The 23,141-nt window shown below is 53.0% G+C and overlaps 1 protein-coding gene across 2 annotated transcripts in view; it reads right to left on the bottom strand.

The window, feature by feature from the left end:
• Positions 1–1,698: 1,698 nt before the first annotated feature.
• cadm2b (cell adhesion molecule 2b) overlaps positions 1,699–23,141 on the bottom strand; it is a 302,946-nt gene continuing 281,503 nt past the window's right edge. For both annotated transcript variants that reach the window (XM_063050208.1, XM_063050209.1), the window contains 2 exons: positions 6,336–6,461; positions 1,699–5,088 (listed from right to left, as the gene is read on the bottom strand). In XM_063050208.1, coding sequence (XP_062906278.1) covers positions 4,970–5,088; positions 6,336–6,461 — 245 coding nt within the window. In that variant the 3' untranslated portion in view covers positions 1,699–4,969. The remainder of the gene's footprint in view (positions 5,089–6,335; positions 6,462–23,141) is intronic.

The raw sequence follows: 23,141 nt of genomic DNA, 5'->3' as shown, positions 1-23,141 counted from the left end.
AGCGATATCTCCCCTCCCTCTCTCCCACAGTGAGATCTCCCCTCCCTCCCTCCGTCCCACAGTGAGATCTCCCCTCCTTTCCTCCCTCTGTCCCACAGTGAGATATCCCTACCTTCCTTCCGTCCCAGTGAAATTTCTCCTCCCTTTGTCCCACAGTGAGATGTCCCCCCTCCCTCCCTCTGTCCCACAGTGAGATCTCTCCCTTTCCTCCTTTCCTCCCTCTGTCCCACAGTGAGATATCCCTACCTTCCTTCCGTCCCAGTGAAATTTCTCCTCCCTCTGTCCCACAGTGAGATCTCCCCTCCCTCCCTCCATCCCACAGTGAGATCTCCCTCCCTCCCTCCGTCCCACAGTGAGATCTCCCTCCCTCCCTCCGTCCCACAGTGAGATCTCCCCTCCCTCCCTCCCACAGTGAGATTCCCCTCCCTCCCTCAGTCCCACAGTGAGATCTCCCCTCCCTCCCTCCCTCCATCCTACAGTGATATCTCCCCTCCCTCCCTCCCTCCGTCTCACAGTGAGATCTCCCATCCCCCCCTCTGTCCCACAGTGAGATCTCCCCTCCCTCCCTCCCTCCGTCCCACAGTGAGATCTCCCCTCCCTTCCTTCGTCCCACAGTGAGATCTCCCTCCCTCCTCCAGTCCCACAGTGAGATCTCCCCTCCCTCCATCCTCCATCCTACAGTGATATCTCCCCTCCCTCCGTCCCACAGTGAGATCTCCCATCCCCCCTCTGTCCCACAGTGAGATCTCCCCTCCCTCCCTCCCTCCGTCCCACAGTGAGATCTCCCCTCCCTTCCTTCGTCCCACAGTGAGATCTCCCTCCCTCCTCCAGTCCCACAGTGAGATCTCCCCTCCCTCCCTCCCTCCCTCAGTCCCACAGTGAGATCTCTCCTCCCTCCCTCTGTCCCACAGTGAGATCTCCCCTCCCTCCCTCCCTCAGTCCCACAGTGAGATTCCTCTCCCTCCTCCAGTCCCACAGTGAGATCTCCCCTCCCTCCCTCTGTCCCACAGTGAGATCTCCCCTCCCTCCCTCCCACAGTGAGATCTCCCCTCCCTCCCTTCGTCCCACAGTGAGATCTCCCTCCCTCCTCCAGTCCCACAGTGAGATCTCCCCTCCCTCCCTCCCTCAGTCCCACAGAGATATCTCCTCCCTCCCTCTGTCCCACAGTGAGATCTCCCCTCCCTCCCTCCGTCCCACAGTGAGATCTCCCCTCCCTCCCTCCGTCCCACAGTGAGATCTCCCCTCCCTCCCTCCCTCCTTCCGTCCCACAGTGAGATCTCCCCTCCTTTCCTCCCTCTGTCCCACAGTGAGATGTCCCTACCTTCCTTCCGTCCCAGTGAAATTTCTCCTCCCTCTGTCCCACAGTGAGATGTCCCCCCCTCCCTCCCTCTGTCCCACAGTGAGATCTCCCCTCCCTCCCTCCATCCCACAGTGAGATCTCCCCTCTCCCCCTCTGTCCCACAGTGAGATCTCCCCTCCCTCCCTCCCTCAGTCCCACAGTGAGATCTCCCTTCCCTCCCTCACTCAGTCCCACAGTGAGATCTCCCCTCCCTCCCTCCCTCCCTCAGTCCCACAGTGAGATTCCTCTCCCTCCTCCAGTCCCATAGTGAGATTCCCCCTCTCAGTGGCAGATCTCCTTTCCATTCAGTGATGCTGGTTCCCGGGAATAAATTCCTTCCACAACTCACTCATGAGAGCATCATAATTGTTTTTATTAATAGTTTTGATGACTAACAAAATAAATTCACACAGAATCGTGAGCGACGGGGTCCGGTCTCCTCCCTATACACACCTCACTCCAACGGCAGCAACTCTGTGACCGATCACGGGAAAAAACGCGTCCTCTTCCCCCCTCGCTAGCTGGCCAGTCGTTACCCACCCAGGAACCGCCGCATTGCAGTGAAACCGCCGAGACAGATCCGGAGAGACGGGAACGGCGCGGAATTAGTACAAATTAGGATTGTGTGAAGGCGGACACCGTTTGGGAATTACTTGCTCCCGGAGTGAATGGAGAGTCGTTCCCCACCCCCACCCACAAATAAACAGATGCTTCAGTATTCATGCAGACTGGTGTAAGGGGTTTCTGAGGATTCAGTACTTTACAAAGACGTCCAGTTCCACACGACAGCAGAGCCTGTTTGTTCCCAAGTTACACCCCTTTGTTCCCTATTTATAACGCATTATTAATAAAAAGCATGGTTTAATACAATATATAGATTGGCAGTCCCAGATACACATCCACCTGATACGATACAGTATTGCATGGAGATTTGAGGTCGTCCTGAATGGTTGGACAGCGAGCCGCAGCTCTGGGCGGTGGAATGAGACTGCAGCCTTGCAGCTGGCGTGGAGGGAGATGCACCACTGCTGCTGTTGATGGCGGGGAGAGCTGCAGCTCAGTCACTGGGGAGGCAGTCATGCGGCTTCAGCGGACAGAGATGAGGCGTTGTACAGTGGCTGGGGCTAGACGGCGGCAGGTACTGGTCAGGGTAGAACTGCAGTGGACAGGCTGCAATATTGCAAGCTGCTGCTGGAGGATGCAGCCGGGGACGGTGGAAATAACGCAGCCATGCAGTTGCATTGCTGCAGCTGTTAGTAGAGGGTGAAGTTGCAGCCATACAGAACTGGTGGCATGAGATCCAGTTATGCAACTGTGCCGACCCCTGGCGAACGTGATGCAATGCGCAGCCCCGATTTGCCGGGGACAAGGGCCCATTTCTCCTCACACCCCAGGTGGGGCTCTGTCCACATACCCGGAATTTAACCCATCAGTCTCCACACTGCAGGCAATAGGGACGCTCCTACCCGGGTAACTGTGTGGGGCAGGGCAGGGCAGGCTGGGGATAGGGTGGGCTCAGAGGTATCTCCTGCAGGGAGGAGTCACCATCCCCCAGTGACACCCTAGGGGGCAGGCAGGCGAGGAGGGAGGCAAGGTTGCAGGGGGAGGCTGCAATAAAAGGGCCCATTCAGCCTATAGCCTGGTGCTATCGCCATCCACTGCAGCTGTCACAACATCAACACTGTCGTCACATCACATTCTAGCAACTTCACCCATCTGACCTTGACCTTCTGACCCTTCTCCAAGATACCCTAACCCATTCTCCCCCAAGTGATCTTCCACGTCACTGCTTTCCCTGACCTGGCCTTTGTCTGGCTTCTGGACACCAACAGACAGGGACACACCCACTCACACTACAGCTTGCACACTTACGATGGTGTCAGGCAGTGTGCGCCTGTTCAGTTATATGACTATGCACACTCACTCTCACTATGCACACTGTCTCAGTAGTGTGCACTCTCACCTTCACTATTGTACACACTCACCAATATGTACACCACCTCACTGTAAGCTCACCTTTACTAGTGTGTGCACACCCACCCACAATTTCACTGGTGTACACACCCACACCCAATCTCACTAGTGTGTGCACACCAACCCCAATCTCACTAGTGTGTGAAAATCACCCACATTTTCACTAGTCTGTGTATACACCTTTCCACACTGTCACTAGTGTGGGTACATCACCCCAACTTTGTTAGTGTGTACAAACTCACCCACACTTTCATTAGTGTGTGCACACCCACCCAATCTTACTAATGAGTACGCACATACCCACACTTTCACTAGCATGTGCACACCCACCCCAACCTCACTAGTGTGCACACACCCACCCCAATAACACTAGTGTATGCACACTAACCCCAATCTCTGGTGCGTGCACACCCACCCACACTTTCACTAGGATGTCCATCCACCCCAATCACACTCCTGTATGCAGTCTCACCCCAATCTCACTAGTATGTACACATCCACTCCCACTACTGTGTGCACACACCCACACATTCACTGGTGTTTGCACGCACACCCCAATCTCACCAGAGTGAGCACCCACACCCACACTTTCACAAGTGTTTGCACACCCATCCAAACCTCACTAGTGTGTGCACACTCACACACACTTTCACCGGTATCTGGACACCCACCCACATGTTAAATAGTGTGTACATACCAACACCAATGTCACTACTGTGTACACACCAATCCCAATTTCAGTAGTGTGTGCACACACACCCTCACTGGCAGAAACCTTTCACTCCAGTTATTTGTGCTTGAGGTTTGAGAGTAAACATTTGGACAGACTCTCGGAGAGGAGGGTAGGCCAACGATGGATGGTGGGGGACTGTGAAGATGATGAGAGGTTCATAAATCCCACGGGAAGCTGGAAAACCAGCAGCAACATGCTCCCCTTTCCTGCACTAGCAGCTGGCTGCACTGACTGGCTGTGACACTGAATGGAGAGGGTGTCAGGGAACGGGAGCCGAGGTGCAGCGGAGTGAGGGTGAGGGAGCAGATCCCAGAACACCTGCCCTCCCCTCACCCTGCGTTTCTCGGAATCGTTCACAGCCCTCCAGAACAGTCTGCAGTATCGACCGGCAGGCGGTGATTGCATCCACCATGCGTCTGTGGCTAGTGCAAGACCTTCGGACAGTGACGGTGACTGGGGGGGGGGGTGGTAGTGGTGGGGGCTGGCACACACACACAGCTCGGGTAATCACTGATGCACGCAAATGTGGGGAGGAGGTGATGGAAGGGGGGAGGGTGAGCAACAGGTCAAGGACAGTGGCTAGAGGGGAGGGATGAGAGGTGTGGAGTGGTATCTGATACCCCTCCACGGGGTAGGACTGGCTGAATCAGCAATGCAGCCAGTCAATAAGAGTCGTATTCAGCAAGGTGTAGGGACCGCTGGGATAGTCGTTGGAGTAGATGTTGGGACAGGAGTTAGGAGCAGCTACACTCGCTGGGGCAGATGTTGGGGCAGTTGAGATGCTGGGGCAGTTGATAGAGCAGAGGTTGGGGCAGATATGGGAGATTTTGAGACAGTTTTGGGACAATTGAGGCAGATGATAGGGCGGATGTCAGGAGAGAGAGAAGATGATGAAGCAGTTTTGGGGCAGACGCTGGGGGCGATCAGATGAAGTACTCCTTCTTCTCCTCGGCGTTGGCCTGGCTACCCTCGGCGTTGATGATGGCTGTGTCAGCGTCTGGTGCATCTTCAGCTCCCTTTGCCTCATTGGTCAGGTATGTTCCTGCAACCACACACACCGACAGGATTTAGTGACCCAGAGACCACTCGGCCCTGTGCTAGCACATCCCCCCCACCCACCTCTTCCCTCACTGCCATGTCCTCCCATGAAGGCCTCCAACCCTCAGGAGGTCACAGGGAGAGACAATGCCCTGGTCAATGACTTTTCCACTGATAGGTCAGCAACTCTGCCTCTCTCTCCACAGATGTTGCCTGACCTCCTGAGTCTGTCTGCACCCTCTGATTTAATTTCAGGTTTCCAGTGCCTGCAATGTGTTGCTTTATTTCCCTCCCAACTCCCACTTTTGTGTCTCTCCTGTTCACGGTTCTACGGGAAAGCCTCCCGACTCTTCAGGAGGGTTTCTCCGGTGACAGTCAGCTGTGACCTCTGAATTCCCGAATCTCTTCTTTACAAATCTTTCATAAAATATCAAACCCTACAGTGCAGAAATAAGCCCTGCAGCCCACAGTCTCTGTACAACTAGTTTAATCTTTACACAGTCCACATCCCTCCATTCCCTGTCGAACAGCATGCTGAATAGTTCCGTCATTTGTGCCTCCACCACAACCCCAGAAACGCACCCTACACAATCAGGAGAGCTCACCCACATCACTACTTTGTGAAGAGAACTGAGCTCTTCACATCCATACCCACACGGAGAGCATCTAAACAAGCTGCATCACATTCCCCAAGCAGTGAGGCTGATCAACACCTCCACCCACTAACCCACCCCAACCACCACTACTTTATCATTTCCTGCCAGTCACCTTATGTACAGACACTCCTGTGCCTAAAGTCACGTTATGGACATACAATCAACCTGTGTATATAAACTATCCTATCTATTTATATTTATTGTGTTTTTCTATTATTGTGTTCTGTATCTTATTGTATAGTTTTGTTCCGTATCAGATCCGGAGTAACAATTATTTTGTTCTCCTTTACCCTTTTGTCCTGGAAATGACATTAAACAGTGCTGAATGTTGAAGTGCATTTTGGGCAGCGGCCACTCTGTAAAAAGATGGCCGACACATCTCTGTTATCCTTCCCCCCACTCAAGGTAAGTCTCTGACCTTTCTACCATGGGATAACGTCTCTGATCCTATCTACGACCCTAATGATCTTATAAACTCTGTTTGCCCATACTCTTGGTCAGAGTCTGAAAAGAACAACGGCTGCATTTTAAACATACCTCCTGTGACGGAGGGTGTCACCAGGTGTGGGTTGAGGGGAGGAGAGACCAGACTCACCTTTATGTCGTGCCAGGTAACGGCCAAGGACGATGGTCAAACACAAGGTGATGAAGACTACGACAGCCACAACTCCTCCGATCACCGCATGGTCCGGACCAGACTGACCTGCCAGGGCACTGGGATCTAAGGAGACACAATGACCACAGCACAGTGAGCAGGCATGCGGCAGAGAGGCGCACATCGTCCCACTAACCACACCACAACGTTCACAACTCACCAAATTGTCTGAGAGGGGCAGCAGAGAGATTTCCCAAAGAAAAATCACAGCACACAAGAACATCACCAGTACAACACAATGCCCCATCCCCACTGGTACCGTACCCCGGTGTTATACACCGACAGACCCGTCCCCACCGGTACCGTACCCCGGTGTTATACAGTGACAGACCCATCCCCACCGGTACCGTACCCCGGTGTTATACACCGACAGACCCGTCCCCACCGGTACCGTACCCCGGTGTTATACACCGACAGACCCGTCCCCACCGGTACCGTACCCCGGTGTTATACACCGACAGACCCATCCCCACCGGTACCGTACCCCGGTGTTATACAGTGACAGACCCATCCCCACCGGTACCATACCCCGGTGTTATACACCGACAGACCCATCCCCACCGGTACCGTACCCCGGTGTTACACAGTGACAGACCCGTCCCCACCGGTACCGTCCCCCGGTGTTACACAGTGACAGACCCGTCCCCACCGGTACCGTACCCCGGTGTTACACAGTGACAGACCCGTCCCCACCGGTACCGTACCCCGGTGTTACACACCGACAGACCCGTCCCCACCGGTACCGTACCCCGGTGTTATACAGTGACAGACCCGTCCCCACCGGTACCGTACCCCGGTGTTATACAGTGACAGACCCGTCCCCACCGGTACGTACCCCGGTGTTAACACCGACAGACCCGTCCCCACCGGTACCGTACCCCGGTGTTATACACCGACAGACCCGTCCCCACCGGTACCGTACCCCGGTGTTATACAGTGACAGACCCGTCCCCACCGGTACTGTACCCCGGTGTTATACACCGACAGACCCGTCCCCACCGGTACCGTACCCCGGTGTTATACACCGACAGACCCGTCCCCACCGGTACCGTACCCCGGTGTTATACAGTGACAGACCCGTCCCCACCGGTACTGTACCCCGGTGTTATACACCGACAGACCCGTCCCCACCGGTACCGTACCCCGGTGTTATACACCGACAGACCCGTCCCCACCGGTACCGTACCCCGGTGTTATACAGTGACAGACCCATCCCCACCGGTACCGTACCCCAGTGTTATACACCGACAGACCCGTCCCCACCGGTACCGTACCCCGGTGTTATACAGTGACAGACCCATCCCCACCGGTACCGTACCCCAGTGTTATACACCGACAGACCCGTCCCCACCGGTACCGTACCCCGGTGTTATACAGTGACAGACCCGTCCCCACCGGTACCGTACCCCAGTGTTATACACCGACAGACCCATCCCCACCGGTACTGTACCCCGGTGTTATACAGTGACAGACCCATCCCCACCGGTACCGTACCCCGGTGTTATACAGTGACAGACCCATCCCCACCGGTACTGTACCCCGGTGTTATACAGTGACAGACCCATCCCCACCGGTACCGTACCCCGGTGTTATACAGAGACAGATCCGTCCCCACCGGTACCGTACCCCGGTGTTATACAGTGACAGACCCATCCCCACCGGTACTGTACCCCGGTGTTATACAGTGACAGACCCATCCCCACCGGTACTGTACCCCGGTGTTATACAGTGACAGACCCATCCCCACCGGTTCTGTACCCCGGTGTTATACACCGACAGACCCGTCCCCACTGGTACTGTACCCCGGTGTTATACACCGACAGACCCGTCCCCACCGGTACCGTACCCCAGTGTTATACACCGACAGACCCGTCCCCACTGGTACTGTACCCCGGTGTTATACACCGACAGACCCGTCCCCACCGGTACCGTACCCCGGTGTTACACACTGACAGACCCGTCCCCACCGGTACCGTACCCCGGTGTTATACACCGACAGACCCGTCCCCACTGGTACTGTACCCCGGTGTTATACACCGACAGACCCGTCCCCACCGGTACCGTACCCCGGTGTTATACACCGACAGACCCGTCCCCACCGGTACCGTACCCCGGTGTTACACAGTGACAGACCCGTCCCCACCGGTACTGTACCCCGGTGTTATACACCGACAGACCCGTCCCCACCGGTACCGTACCCCGGTGTTACACACTGACAGACCCTTCCCCACCGGTACCGTACCCCGGTGTTATACACCGACAGACCCGTCCCCACCGGTACCGTACCCCGGTGTTACACAGTGACAGACCCATCCCCACCGGTACTGTACCCCGGTGTTATACAGTGACAGACCCGTCCCCACCGGTACCGTACCCCGGTGTTACACAGTGACAGACCCATCCCCACCGGTACTGTACCCCGGTGTTATACAGTGACAGACCCATCCCCACCGGTACTGTACCCTGGTGTTACACAGTGACAGACCCATCCCCACCGGTACCGTACCCCGGTGTTATACACCGACAGACCCATCCCCACTGGTACCGTACCCCGGTGTTATACACCGACAGACCCGTCCCCACCGGTACCGTACCCCGGTGTTACACAGTGACAGACCCGTCCCCACCGGTACCGTACCCCGGTGTTATACACCGACAGACCCGTCCCCACCGGTACCGTACCCCGGTGTTACACACTGACAGACCCTTCCCCACCGGTACCGTACCCCGGTGTTATACACCGACAGACCCATCCCCACCGGTACCGTACCCCGGTGTTACACACTGACAGACCCGTCCCCACCGGTACTGTACCCCGGTGTTATACACCGACAGACCCGTCCCCACCGGTTCTGTACCCCGGTGTTATACACCGACAGACCCGTCCCCACTGGTACTGTACCCCGGTGTTATACACCGACAGACCCGTCCCCACCGGTACCGTACCCCAGTGTTATACACCGACAGACCCGTCCCCACTGGTACTGTACCCCGGTGTTATACACCGACAGACCCGTCCCCACCGGTACCGTACCCCGGTGTTACACAGTGACAGACCCGTCCCCACCGGTACCGTACCCCGGTGTTATACAGTGACAGACCCGTCCCCACCGGTACCGTACCCGGTGTTACACACCGACAGACCCGTCCCCACCGGTACCGTACCCCGGTGTTACACACCGACAGACCCGTCCCCACCGGTACCGTACCCCGGTGTTACACAGTGACAAACCCGTCCCCACCGGTACCGTACCCCGGCGTTACACACTGACAGCCCCGACCCCACCGGTACCGTACCCCGGCGTTACACACTGACAGCCCCGTCCCCACCGGTACCGTACCCCGGTGTTATACAGAGACAGACCCGTCCCCACCGGTACCGTACCCCGGTGTTACACAGTGACAGACCCATCCCCACCGGTACTGTACCCCGGTGTTATACAGTGACAGACCCGTCCCCACCGGTACCGTACCCCGGTGTTACACAGTGACAGACCCATCCCCACCGGTACTGTACCCCGGTGTTATACAGTGACAGACCCATCCCCACCGGTACTGTACCCTGGTGTTACACACTGACAGACCCATCCCCACCGGTACCGTACCCCGGCGTTACACACTGACAGCCCCGTCCCCACCGGTACCGTACCCCGGCGTTATACAGAGACAGACCCGTCCCCACCGGTACCGTACACGGTGTCACACAGTGATAGACCCGTCCCCACCGGTACCGTACCCCGGTGTTACACAGTGACAGACCCGTCCCCACCGGTACCGTACCCCGGTGTCACACAGCGCCAGACCCGCCCCCACCGATACCGTACCCCGGTGTTACACAGTGACAGACCCGTCCCCACCGGTACCGTACCCCGGTGTTACACAGTGACAGACCCGTCCCCACCGGTACCGTACCCCGGTGTTATACAGTGACAGACCCGTCCCCACCGGTACCGTACCCCGGTGTTATACACTGACAGACCCTTCCCCACCGGTACCGTACCCCGGTGTTATACACCGACAGACCCATCCCCACCGGTACCGTACCCCGGTGTTACACACTGACAGACCCGTCCCCACCGGTACTGTACCCCGGTGTTATACACCGACAGACCCATCCCCACCGGTACCGTACCCCGGTGTTATACACCGACAGACCCATCCCCACCGGTACCGTACCCCGGTGTTATACACCGACAGACCCGTCCCCACCGGTACCGTACCCCGGTGTTACACAGTGACAGACCCATCCCCACCGGTACCGTACCCCGGTGTTATACAGTGACAGACCCGTCCCCACCGGTACCGTACCCCAGTGTTATACACCGACAGACCCGTCCCCACCGGTACCGTACCCCGGTGTTACACAGTGACAGACCCATCCCCACCGGTACCGTACCCCGGTGTTATACACCGACAGACCCGTCCCCACCGGTACCGTACCCCGGTGTTATACACCGACAGACCCGTCCCCACCGGTACCGTACCCCGGTGTTATACACCGACAGACCCGTCCCCACCGGTACCGTACCCCGGTGTTACACAGTGACAGACCCATCCCCACCGGTACCGTACCCCGGTGTTATACACCGACAGACCCGTCCCCACCGGTACCGTACCCCGGTGTTATACACCGACAGACCCGTCCCCACCGGTACCGTACCCCGGTGTTAAACACAGACAGACCCGTCCCCACCGGTACCGTACCCCGGTGTTATACACAGACCCGTCCCCACCGGTACCGTACCCCGGTGTTATACACCGACAGACCCGTCCCCACCGGTACCGCACCCCGGTGTTATACAGTGACAGACCCGTCCCCACCGGTACCGTACCCCGGTGTTATACACCGACAGACCCGTCCCCACCGGTACCGTACCCCGGTGTTATACACCGACAGACCCGTCCCCACCGGTACCGTACCCCGGTGTTATACACCGACAGACCCATCCCCACCGGTACCGTACCCCGGTGTTATACAGTGACAGACCCATCCCCACCGGTACCGTACCCCGGTGTTATACACCGACAGACCCATCCCCACCGGTACCGTACCCCGGTGTTATACACCGACAGACCCATCCCCACCGGTACCGTACCCCGGTGTTATACACCGACAGACCCATCCCCACCGGTACCGTACCCCGGTGTTATACAGTGACAGACCCGTCCCCACCGGTACCGTACCCGGTGTTACACACCGACAGACCCATCCCCACCGGTACCGTACCCCGGTGTTATACACCGACAGACCCGTCCCCACCGGTACCGTACCCCGGTGTTACACAGTGACAGACCCGTCCCCACCGGTACCGTACCCCGGTGTTATACACCGACAGACCCGTCCCCACCGGTACCGTACCCGGGTGTTATACACTGACAGACCCGTCCCCACCGGTACCGTACCCCGGTGTCATACAGTGACAGACCCGTCCCCACCGGTATCGTACCCCCGTGTTACACAGTGACAGACCCATCCCCACTGGTACCGTACCCCGGTGTTATACAGTGACAGACTTGTCCCCACCGGTTCAAAAATCACAAGATCATCCAATGGTTCTGGAGGATTGGAAAATTGAAAATTTAACTCCACTCTTTAAGGAGGGAGACAAAAGAAAGAAGATTATAGACCAGTAGTGGTTGGGAAGATTTTGGAGTCTATTCATAAGGATGCGATGTTGGGATACTTGGAGGCACATGATAAAATAGTCAGTATGGTTTCCTTTAGGAAAAATCTTGCCTGACAAATTGTTGGAATTATTTGTGGAAATAATCGGCAGGATATACAAAGGAGAGTCAGTGGATGTCATTTACTTGGATATTCAGAAGGCCTTTGACAAGGTGCCACACATGAGGCTGCTTAACAAGTTACGAGCCCATGGTATGACAGGAAAGATTCTCGCATGGATACAGCAGTGGCTGATTGTCAGGAGGTAAAGAGTGGGATTAAAGGGAGCCTTTTCATACTGGCTGCCGGTGACTAGTGGTGTTCCATGGGGGTCTGTTTACTTTATATGTCAATGATTTGGATGATGGAAATGAAGGCGTTGTGGCCAAGTTTTAAGATGATACAAAGATAGGTTGAGGGGCAGGTAGTTTTGAGAAAATAGAGAGGCTACAGAAGGACTTAGATTAGGAGAATGAGCAAAGAAGTGGCAGATGGAACACAGTGTCAGGAAGTGTACGGTCATGACTTTGGGTATATTTAAGGCGGAGATTGATAGATTCTTGATTTGTCAGGGTGTCAAAGGTTACAGGGAGAAGGCAGGAGAATAGAGTTGAGAGGGATAAAAAGTCAGCCATGGTGGATTGGCAAAGCAGACCCTGATGGGTGAGTGGCCTAAAAGGGCAAATATGTATATATGTCACCATATGCTATCCTGATATACAGTTTCACTGAAAAATGTGCAAAAGCAGGCAAACTGTGTAAATATGAATAAATAAATAATACTGAGAACATGAGTTGTAGATTCCTTGAAAGTGAGTCTGTAGGTTGTGGAATCAGATTAAAGTCGAGGTGAGTGAAATTAACCACAGCAGTTCAAGATGGTTGAGAGGTAACTGCTCCTGAACCTGGTGGTGGGGGTCCTGAGGCTCCTGTACCTCCCTCCTAATGGCAGCAGTGAGAAGAGAGCGTGGTCTGGATGGTGGTGGTGTTGATGAGGGATGCTGCTTTCCCATGACTGTGCTCTGTGCAGATATTGCTCAAGCCGAAATCTGATGTGTCGGTGTTTCAGTGGAGTAAAGGAAATTACAGTGGCATGAGAGAGGAACTGGCCAAAGTTGACTGGAAAGGGACACTGGCAGGAAAGACAGCAGAGCAGCAGTGGCTGGAGTTTATGTGAGAAGTGAGGAATGTGCAAGACAGATATATTCCAAAAAAGAAGAAATTTTCGAGTGGAAAAAGGATGCAACCGTGGTTGACAAGAGAAGTCAAAGCCAAAGTTAAAGCTAAGGAGAGGGCATACAAGGAAGCAAAAATTAGTGGGAAGAGAGAGGATTGGGAAGTTTTTAAAACCTTACAAAAGGAAACCAAGAAGGTCATTAAGAGGGAAAAGATTAACTATGAAAGGAAACTAGCAAATAATATCAAAGAGGATACTAAAAGCTTTTTCAAGTATATAAAGCGTAAAAGACAGGTGAGAGTAGATATAGGACTGACAGAAAATGATACTGGAGAAATTGTAATGGGAGATGAGGAGATGGCAGAGGAACTGAACGAGTATTTTGCATCAGTCTTCACTGAGGAAGACATCAGCAGTATACCGGACACTCAAGGGTGGCAGGGAAGAGAAGTGTGCGCAGTCACAATTACGACAGAGAAAGTACTCAGGAAGCTGAATAGTCTAAAGGTAGATAAATCTCCTGGACCAGGTGGAATGCACCCTCGTGTTCTGAAGGAAGTAGCTGTGGAGATTGCGGAGGCATTAGCGATGATCTTTCAAAAGTCGATAGATTCTGGCATGGTTCCGGAGGACTGGAAGATTGCAAATGTCACTCCACTATTTAAGAAGGGGGCAAGGAAGCAAAAAAGGAAATTATAGACCTGTTAGCTTGACATCGGTGGTTGGGAAGTTGTTGGAGTCGATTGTCAAGGATGAGGTTACAGAGTACCTGGAGGCATATGACAAGATAGGCAGAACTCAGCATGGATTCCTTAAAGGAAAATCCTGCCTGACAAACCTATTACAATTTTTTGAGGAAATTACCAGTAGGCTAGACAAGGGAACATAGTTGTTAGGCAAGATTTTCTTTTGAGGAAAACACACTGACTATAGCCTGTTTTATCATGTGCCTCTGAAACCACATCCTTGACAATTGACTCCAACATCTTCCCAACCACTGAAGTCAGACAAACTGGCCGATAGTTTTCTTTCTTTGGCTGTCTTCTATTTCGAAGAGTCGAGTGAGATTTGCAATGTTCCAGTCTTTCGGAACCATTCCTGTTTCTTGAAAGATCATTACTAATGCCTCCACAATCTCTTCAGCTGCCTCCTTCAGAACACTGAGGTGTACACTATCTGATCCAGCTGATTTATCTACCTTCAGACCTTTCAGTTTCCCAAGAACCTTTCCCCTAGTAATAGTAACTTCAGTCACACTTGCCCCCTGACGCCTGGAACTTCCACCATACTGCGAGTGAAGACTGATGCAAAATGCCTATGCAGTTTGTCTGTCATTCCCTTGCCCCCCATTGCTACCTCTCCAGCATAGTGTTACATTGGTACAATATACACTCTTGTCTCTTTTACACTTCATATATCTGAAGAAACTTTAGTATCTTCTTTAATATTATTGGCTAGCTTAATTTCATATTCTTTACCTTCTTAACGATTTTTTAGTTGCCTTCTTTAAAAGCTTCCCAATCCTCTAACTTCCCACTGATTTTTGCTCTATTATATGCCCTTTCTTTGGGTTTTATGTTGGCTTTGACTTCTCTTGTTAGCCATGGTTCTGTCATCTTGCCTTGAGAATACTTCTTCCTCTTTGGAATGTGTATACCCTGTACCTTCTGAATTGCTTCCAGAATTTCCAGCCATTGCTACTCTGCCATCATCCCTGCCAGTGTTCTTTTCCAATCAATTCTGGCCAACTCCTCTCTCATGCCTCTGTAATTCCCTTTACTCCACTGTAATACTGATACAGTACATCTGACTTCAGCTTCTCCTTCTCAAATTTCAGGGTGAATTCAATCATATTTTGATCACTTTCTCCTCAGGGTCCTTTTACTTTAAGCTCTCTAATCAATTCTGATTCATTGAACAGCACCCAATCCACAATAGTTGGTCCCCTAATGGGCTCAACCATGAGCTGCTCTACAAAGCCATCTCCTTGGCATTCTAGAAACTCCCCCTCGAGGGATCCAGCACCAACCTGATTTTCCCAATCTACCTGCATATTGAAATCCCCCATGACTATTGTAACATTGCTTTTTTGGCATGCATTTTCTATCTCCCATTATAATTTGCAGACCACATCCTCACTTGTGGGTCTGTATACAACTGCCATAAGGGTCTTTTTACCCTAGCCGTTCCCCTAACCAATGAATCCCCTATCACAACAGCTTGTCTCTTCTGCCCCCTTTCACTCTGAGTATCAGGGTATTCGGCCTCTTGAGTCTGTTCCGCAATTCCATCATGGCTGATCTATTATCTCCCTCAACCCCATTCTCCTGCCTTCTCCCCGTAACCTTTGATGCCCTGACTAATCAAGAACCCATTAACCTCCACTTTAAATACACCCAGCGACCTGGCTACACAGCTGTACATGGTAATGAATTCTGCTGATTCACCACCCTCTGGCTAAAGAAATTCCTCCTCATCTCTGTTCTAAAGGCTCTCTGTTGCACTATTTTTTATATTTCTTACTGTAACTTACGGTAATTTTTTGAGTATTGCATGAAAAATTGTACAACTGCTGTAAGACAACACATTTCATGACATATTTCAGTGATAAAAAACTGATTCCGATGTACTTCTATTCTGAGGCTGTATCCTTTGGTCCTAGACTCATCCAGTCTAATCTTCTTTACGCCATGGACCAATACCGTTAAGCAAGGGGTGTGTGGACCCCGGGTGGGAAGCCTGCGCCACAGGAAACGTCCTCTCCACAGCCACTCTGTCTAGGCCTTACAATATTCAATAGGTTTCAATGAGATCCCACCCTACATTCTTCTAAACTCCAGCGAAAACAGGCTCAGATCCATCAAAGGCTCCTCGTAGGTTAACCCTTCCATTCCCTGAATCATTCTTGTGAACCTTCTCTGGACCGCACACACTTTCTGAGATAACAGGCCCAAAACCTCTTTTTTGAGGGGGCATGAGAAGGCCTTGGCGAGTAGGGTAAAGGAAAACGCCAAGGCATTCTTCAATTATGTGAAGAACAAAAGGATGACAGGAATGAAGGTAGGACCGATTAGAGATAAAGGTGGGAAGATGTGCCTGGAGGCTGTGGAAGTGAGCGAGGTCCTCAATGAATACTTCTCTTCGGTATTCACCAATGAGAGGGAACTTGATGATGGTGAGGACAATATGAGTGAGGTTGATGTTCTGGAGCATGTTGATATTAAGGGAGAGGAGGTGATGGATTTGTTAAAATACATTAGGACAGATAAGTCCCCGGGGCCTGACGGAATATTCCCCAGGCTGCTCCATGAGGCGAGAGAAGAGATTGCTGAGCCTCTGGCTGGGATCTTTATGTCCTCGTTGTCCACGGGAATGGTACTGGAGGACTGGAGGACTGGAGGGAGGTGAATGTTGTCCCCTTGTTCAAAAAAGGTAGTAGGGATAGTCCGGGTAATTATGGACCAGTGAGCCTTACATCTGTGGTGGGAAAGTTGTTGGAAAAGATTCTTAGAGTTAGGATCTCTGGGCATTTAGAGAATCATGGTCTGATCAGGGATAGTCAGCATGGCTTCGTGAAGGGCAGATCATGTCTAACAAGCCTGATATAGTTGTTTGAGGAGGTGACCAGGCATATAGATGAGGGTAGTGCAGTGGATGTGATCTACATGGATTTTAGTAAGGCATTTGACAAGGTTCCACACGTTAGGCTTATTCAGAAAGCCAAAAGGCATGGGATCCAGGGAAGTTTGGCCAGGTGGATTCAGAATTGGCTTGCCTGCAGAAAGCAGGGGGTTGTGGTGGAGGGAGTACATTCAGATTGGAGGATTGTGACTAGTGGTGTCCCACAAGGATCTGTTCTGGGACCTCTACTTTTTGTGATTTTTATTAACAACCTGGATGTGAGGGTAGAAGGGTGGGCTGGCAAGTTTGCAGACGACACTAAAGTCGGTGGTGTTGTAGATAGTGTAGAGGATTGTCAAAGATTGCAGAGAGATATTGATAGGATGCAGAAATGGGCTGAGAAGTGGCAGATGGAGTTCAACCCGGAGAAGTGTGAGGTGGTACACTTTGGAAGGACGACCTCCAAGGCAGAGTACAAAGTAAATGGCAGGATACTTGGTAGTGTGGAGGAGCAGAGGGATCTTGGGGTACATGTCCACAGATCCCTGAAAGCTGGCTCACAGGTAGATATGGTAGTTAAGAAAGCTTATGGGGTGTTAGCTTTCATAAGTCAAGGAATAGAGTTTAAGAGTCGTGAGGTAATGATGCAGCTCTATAAAACTCTGGTTAGGCCACACTTGGAGTACTGTGTCCAGTTCTGGTCGCCTCACTATAGGAAGGATGTGGAAGCATTGGAAAGGGTACAGAGGAGATTTACCAGGATGCTGCCTGGTTTTGAAAGTATGCATTATGATCAGAGATTAAAGGAGCTGGGGCTTTACTCTTTGGAGAGAAGGAGGATGAGAGGAGACATGATAGAGATGTACAAGATAATAAGAGGAACAGATAGAGTGGATAGCCAGCGCCTCTTCCCCAGGGCACCACTGCTCAATACAAGAGGACATGGCTTTAAGGTAAGGGGTGGGAAGTTCAAGGGGGATATTAGAGGAAGGTTTTTTACTCAGAGAGTGGTTGGTGCGTGGAATGCACTGCCTGAGTCAGTGGTGGAGGCAGATACACTAGTGAAGTTTAAGAGACTGCTAGACAGGTATATGGAGGAATTTAAGGTGGGAGGTTATATGGGAGGCAGGGTTTAAGGGTCGGCACAACATTGTGGGCTGAAGGGCCTGTACTGTGCTGTATTATCCTGTGTAAAGCTGTTCATAATACTCAAAATGAGGTCTGACCAATGCCTTATAAAGCCTCAGCATTACATCCTTGCTTTTATATTCTGGTTCTTAGTGTGGTGAGGAGTGTCCCAGGATTGAAGTTCGTGGTTCACTGGTTGGAGGTTGGCCAAGGTAATTCCCCACAGAAATCCAACTTGGAAAATGTGGAATGATCCATGGTGTCAGATACATGGTCCCACTCATTCCTGATAAATTCTAGTCTGACAGCTTTCCTCAGTCGGAACAAAACCTTCATGTGATTAAACATGAATGAGAAGCAGTAATGATATATTTTGTTTAAAAATGACTCGAGGTGATTTCTTTGGTTGCCAGAGGCTATTTAAGATGCACACCATTTGGACTTTTAGGCTATTTAAGATGCACACTATTGGGACTTGTAGTAGGTAGTAAGAATCTGATCCCTACTGCCCCCCACCCCCGAGTTACGACGACCCAGTCCAGCTCCTGGCCTTCATGTCCAGATTAGCTACTAAGCCCAGCGGAACCATTCCTACTGACAGAAGGGGCAAAGGCGGGTTAGTGGTGCCTTAAAACCAGTCACTTCGGGCAGATGGGGCTCGTCAGCCGTGGTTGGAAGCTTATCTCGGAGAACGAAAACTCTGATCTCAAGTTTCCTCTGCCTTGCAGCTACACTTGCCTATGGGGAAGGCTTCGGGAGTAAACCCCGAGGGAAATTCCGGGGCTGGAGTCCCTGAGGCAGTCCCACATTGAGTTCAACGATATCTGGCAACTCCTGTGACACTGCTGGTGCCAAGCTGTATCGGTGTCTGCCGTTGCTTTGGGATTGTCAGCTGTTGGAGAGGTGGAGCCTGCTGCAGGGGCAACAGCTCGCTCTGCATATCGTACTGCCCTGGCTTGCGTATTATGTAGACAGATGGATTGCAATATCCATGGTTGACTCTGACCAATGGATTTATTTGTGATCCTGAAAATGCCTCCCTTTTGTGGTTAATTTTACAAACACTTAGTAAAATTAAATCGATTCAATTGACTCTTATTCTCATTGAAACCACACCCATTACTTCCAGACCCACATCACACGGGCTGCTTACACCACCAGACTCTCTGCACCATGTACACAAACACAAGAGATTCTGCAGATGCTGGAAATCCAGAGCAATGCACACAAAACGCTGGAGGAACTCAGCAGGTCAGGCAGCATCTATGGAGAGGAATAAACAGTCGATGTTCATCAGGAGAAATGAAAGGTCTCAGCAAGAAACTTTGACTGTTTAGTAGGTGCTCCTGACTTGCTGAGCTCTTCCAGCATTTTGCGTCTGTTGCTTTCTCTCCATTCTCCCAGTGGGCCTCGAGTCATGCCAGACCTGGCCATCTGCAATGCTGCTTGCAGTGACTACAGTCAGCTTATCCTGCCTCCGTGCCTACCACTGCCCTCCCCCACCAACCCCTGCACTGAGAGGAGCTGTCAGACCCAAGGTTCATACCCCCCTTGACCGCAGGAGGCAGCCTCCTTTCACTAACTCCCAACACCCTCCCTCCAGAGGGGGCTACTTCTGTTGGTGGTGCTGGTCTCCTTGGCTTCCCCTCTCTCCTGGCTGAGCTCCCACTGGCCCAGTGTGTCTGCATATCCATCATCACACCTCATCTGAGGCTCTCGGGAGTGACCCCTCCGCAAGCCCGACCAGTCACTGACATCGGCACGCGCCTCTGCCACCCAGTCAGACAGCACTACAGCACAAAAACGGGCCCTTCAGCCCATCTAGTCTATGCCAAATTATTATTCTGCCTATCCCATCGACCTGCACCAGGACCATCCCCCTCCCATCCATGTACCGATCCAAACTTCTTTTAAACATTGCAATTAAATCCACATCAACCACTTGCACTGGCAGCTCATTCCACACTCTCACCTCCCTCTGAGTGAAGACGTTCCCTTAAACATTTCACCTTTCACCCTTAACCCGTGACCTCTGGCTGTGGTCCCTCCTAACCTCAGTGGAAAAAGGCTGATTGCATTTACCCTATCAATACCCCTCAGTTTTTTGTACCTCTATCAAATCTTCCCTCAGTCTCCTACGCTCCAGGGAATACAGTTTTAACCGATTGAACCTTTCCCTACAGCTCAGGTCCTCTGGATTTGGTGACATCCTTGTAAATCTTCCCTTATTCCTGTAGGTAAGACCACAAAACTGCACATGACACTCCAAATTAGGCCTCCCCAACGTCTTGTACAGCTCTAACATAACATCCCAACTCCTGTACCTGAAATTCTGATTTATGAAGGCCAATGTGTCAAGAGTTTTCTTTTCGACCCTCTCTACCTTAGATGCTACCATCAAGGAATTACGGATCTGCATTCCCAGATCCCTTTATTCTACCACACTCCTTAGTGCCCCACTGCTTGCTCACTGTGTAAGACCCACCCTGGCTGGTCCCACCAAAGTGCAATACCTCACACTCGTCTGCATCAAATTCCATCAGCTGTTCTTGAATCCTAGTATCCGGTTCCACAGTCAGGACACATAAATTCATGTTGTGCTGACCTTTTAACCTGCTCCAAGATCAATGTAACCCTTCCCCTCACATAGCCCTCCATTTCTCCACCATACAGGAGGCGGGATGTTACGTTGAAGTTGTACAGGATGTTCGAAAGGCCACATGTGGAGTACTATTCAGTTCTGGTCACCCTGTTATAGTAAAGATGCGGTTAAACTGGAAAGTGTACAGAAAAGATTTACGAGGCTGTTGCCAGGACTGGGTGGCTCGGGAAATAGAGAGAGGTCGGTCAGGCTAGCTCTCTGATCATGGGTGTGCGAGAGTCTGCGGGCCGCTGGTACAGAGGGGTTAGAACTATCAATGCAGTCTTCCCCCAGGGTAGGGGAATGATGAATTGGGGGGGGGGCAGAGGTTTAAAGTGAGAGATGTGATAGTAGACTAACAAGAATCATGAGTGTAGGGAAGGCAGATTGTTCATGAGTTGCAGGGTTGGACAGCCAAGGAGTTTGGAATCTCTCTAAGGGCGGGAGCTGGTCTGTGTACCCTGTCCAAGAGTGTGAGGTGATTGTGTTGGGACCCATGACCCTGGGAGGAGACAAAAAGGGCAAATACTGAGTGCCAGGATCTCAGGGGGCATCTCTGAGGGTCAGATCCTGGGGTTTGAGGGGGGAGATGGAGATATAGACAGATCCTCTGAGAGGGGTCTGAGGGAGGTGCAGGTCTGAGATCCCAGATTCCCGGGGAGGGGCAGGAGGGTTCCAGAGTTTGAGGGAGAGACGGGGATGGGAGTCCTGGCGTCTGAGGAAGGGGCAGGGGGCTTTCCCGGGTGTGAGAGAGAGAGGGAGAGCTGGTGTCACAGAGGGGTGGGAAGGGCAGATCTTCGTGTGTGAGAGGGGTGCAGAATGAGAAAGTCAGGGTGTGGGGAAGAGCGAGAAAACGCTGATGTCACTGAGGGGTGGGGAGAGGGTTGCAGGATGTGATAGTGGGAGTGAGGGGGAAGAGAGAGACTGAGGGGTGGGGAGAGGGTCCCAGGATGTGATAGTGGGGGTGAGGGGGAAGAGGGAGAGAGTGAGGGGTGGGGAGAGGGTCCCAGGATGTGATAGTGGGGGTGAGGGGGAAGAGAGAGAGACTGAGGGGTGGGGGAGAGGGTCACAGGATGTGATAGTGGGGGTGAGGGGGAAGAGGGAGAGAGTGAGGGGTGGGGAGAGGGTCGCAGGATGTGATAGTGGGGGTGGGGGGAAGAGAGAGAGTCTGAGGGGTGGGGAGAGGGTCGCAGGATGTGATAGTGGGGATGAGGGGGGAGAGAGAGACTGAGGGGTGGGGAGAGGGTCCCAGGATGTGATAGTGGGGGTGAGGGGGAAGAGGGAGAGAGTGAGGGGTGGGGAGAGGGTTGCAAGATGTGATAGTGGGGGTGAGGGGGAAGAGGGAGAGAGTGAGGGGTGGGGAGAGGGTCGCAGGATGTGATAGTGGGGATGAGGGGGAAGAGGGAGAGAGTGAGGGGTGGGGAGAGGGTCGCAGGATGTGATAGTGGGAGTGAGGGGGAAGAGAGAGACTGAGGGTGGGGAGAGGGTCCCAGGATGTGATAGTGGGGGTGAGGGGGAAGAGGGAGAGAGTGAGGGGTGGAGAGAGGGTCGCAGGATGTGATAGTGGGGATGAGGGGGAAGAGGGAGAGAGTGAGGGGTGGGGAGAGGGTTGCAGGATGTGATAGTGGGGGTGAGGGGGAAGAGGGAGAGAGTGAGGGGTGGGGAGAGGGTCGCAGGATGTGATAGTGGGGGTGAGGGGGAAGAGAGAGAGACTGAGGGGTGGGGAGAGGGTCGCAGGATGTGATCGTGGGAGTGAGGGGGAAGAGAGAGACTGAGGGGTGGGGAGAGGGTCCCAGGATGTGATAGTGGGGGTGAGGGGGAAGAGGGAGAGAGTGAGGGGTGGGGAGAGGGTCGCAGGATGTGATAGTGGGGGTGAGGGGGAAGAGAGAGAGACTGAGGGGTGGGGAGAGGGTCGCAGGATGTGATAGTGGGAGTGAGGGGGAAGAGAGAGACTGAGGGGTGGGGAGAGGGTCCCAGGATGTGATAGTGGGGATGAGGGGGGAGAGAAAGACTGAGGGGTGGGGAGAGGGTCCCAGGATGTGATAGTGGGGGTGAGGGGGGAGAGAGAGACTGAGGGGTGGGGAGAGGGTCCCAGGATGTGATAGTGGGGGTGAGGGGGGAGACAGAGAGACTGAGGGGTGGGGAGAGGGTTGCAGGATCTAAAGGGAGGAGTATAGAGGGAGGGAGTTGGGGTGTGGGGGAAGGAAGAGTGTGCTGATGTGACTGAGGGGTGGGGGGGTGTAGCCTGGGACCTGGGGGGGGGGGTCAGAAGGTGGGTCTCAGGATTTTCTGGCGAGTTGTGGAGCAGTGCTGGTGTCACCGAGTGGCAGAGAGGGAGGTGTCCACGGGTCTGAAGGAGGGAGTAGAGAGGGGAGAGAGGATGTGGGGGGCACAGTTCTAGTATGAGTGGGGGGGGTTCCTGGATCTGTGTAAATAAACACACTCAGACACTATCCTGCCAATGACTCTGATTGGCGCCCACGGCCATGTCATGTGACCGCGTGCCTGGCAAGA

This window comes from Mobula hypostoma, chromosome 6, assembly GCF_963921235.1.
Source record: "Mobula hypostoma chromosome 6, sMobHyp1.1, whole genome shotgun sequence".
In the NCBI taxonomy this organism is placed as follows: Eukaryota; Metazoa; Chordata; class Chondrichthyes; order Myliobatiformes; family Myliobatidae; genus Mobula; species Mobula hypostoma.
The sequence above is the reverse complement of the archived record's forward strand: the minus strand, read 5'-3'. Positions and strand labels throughout refer to the sequence as shown.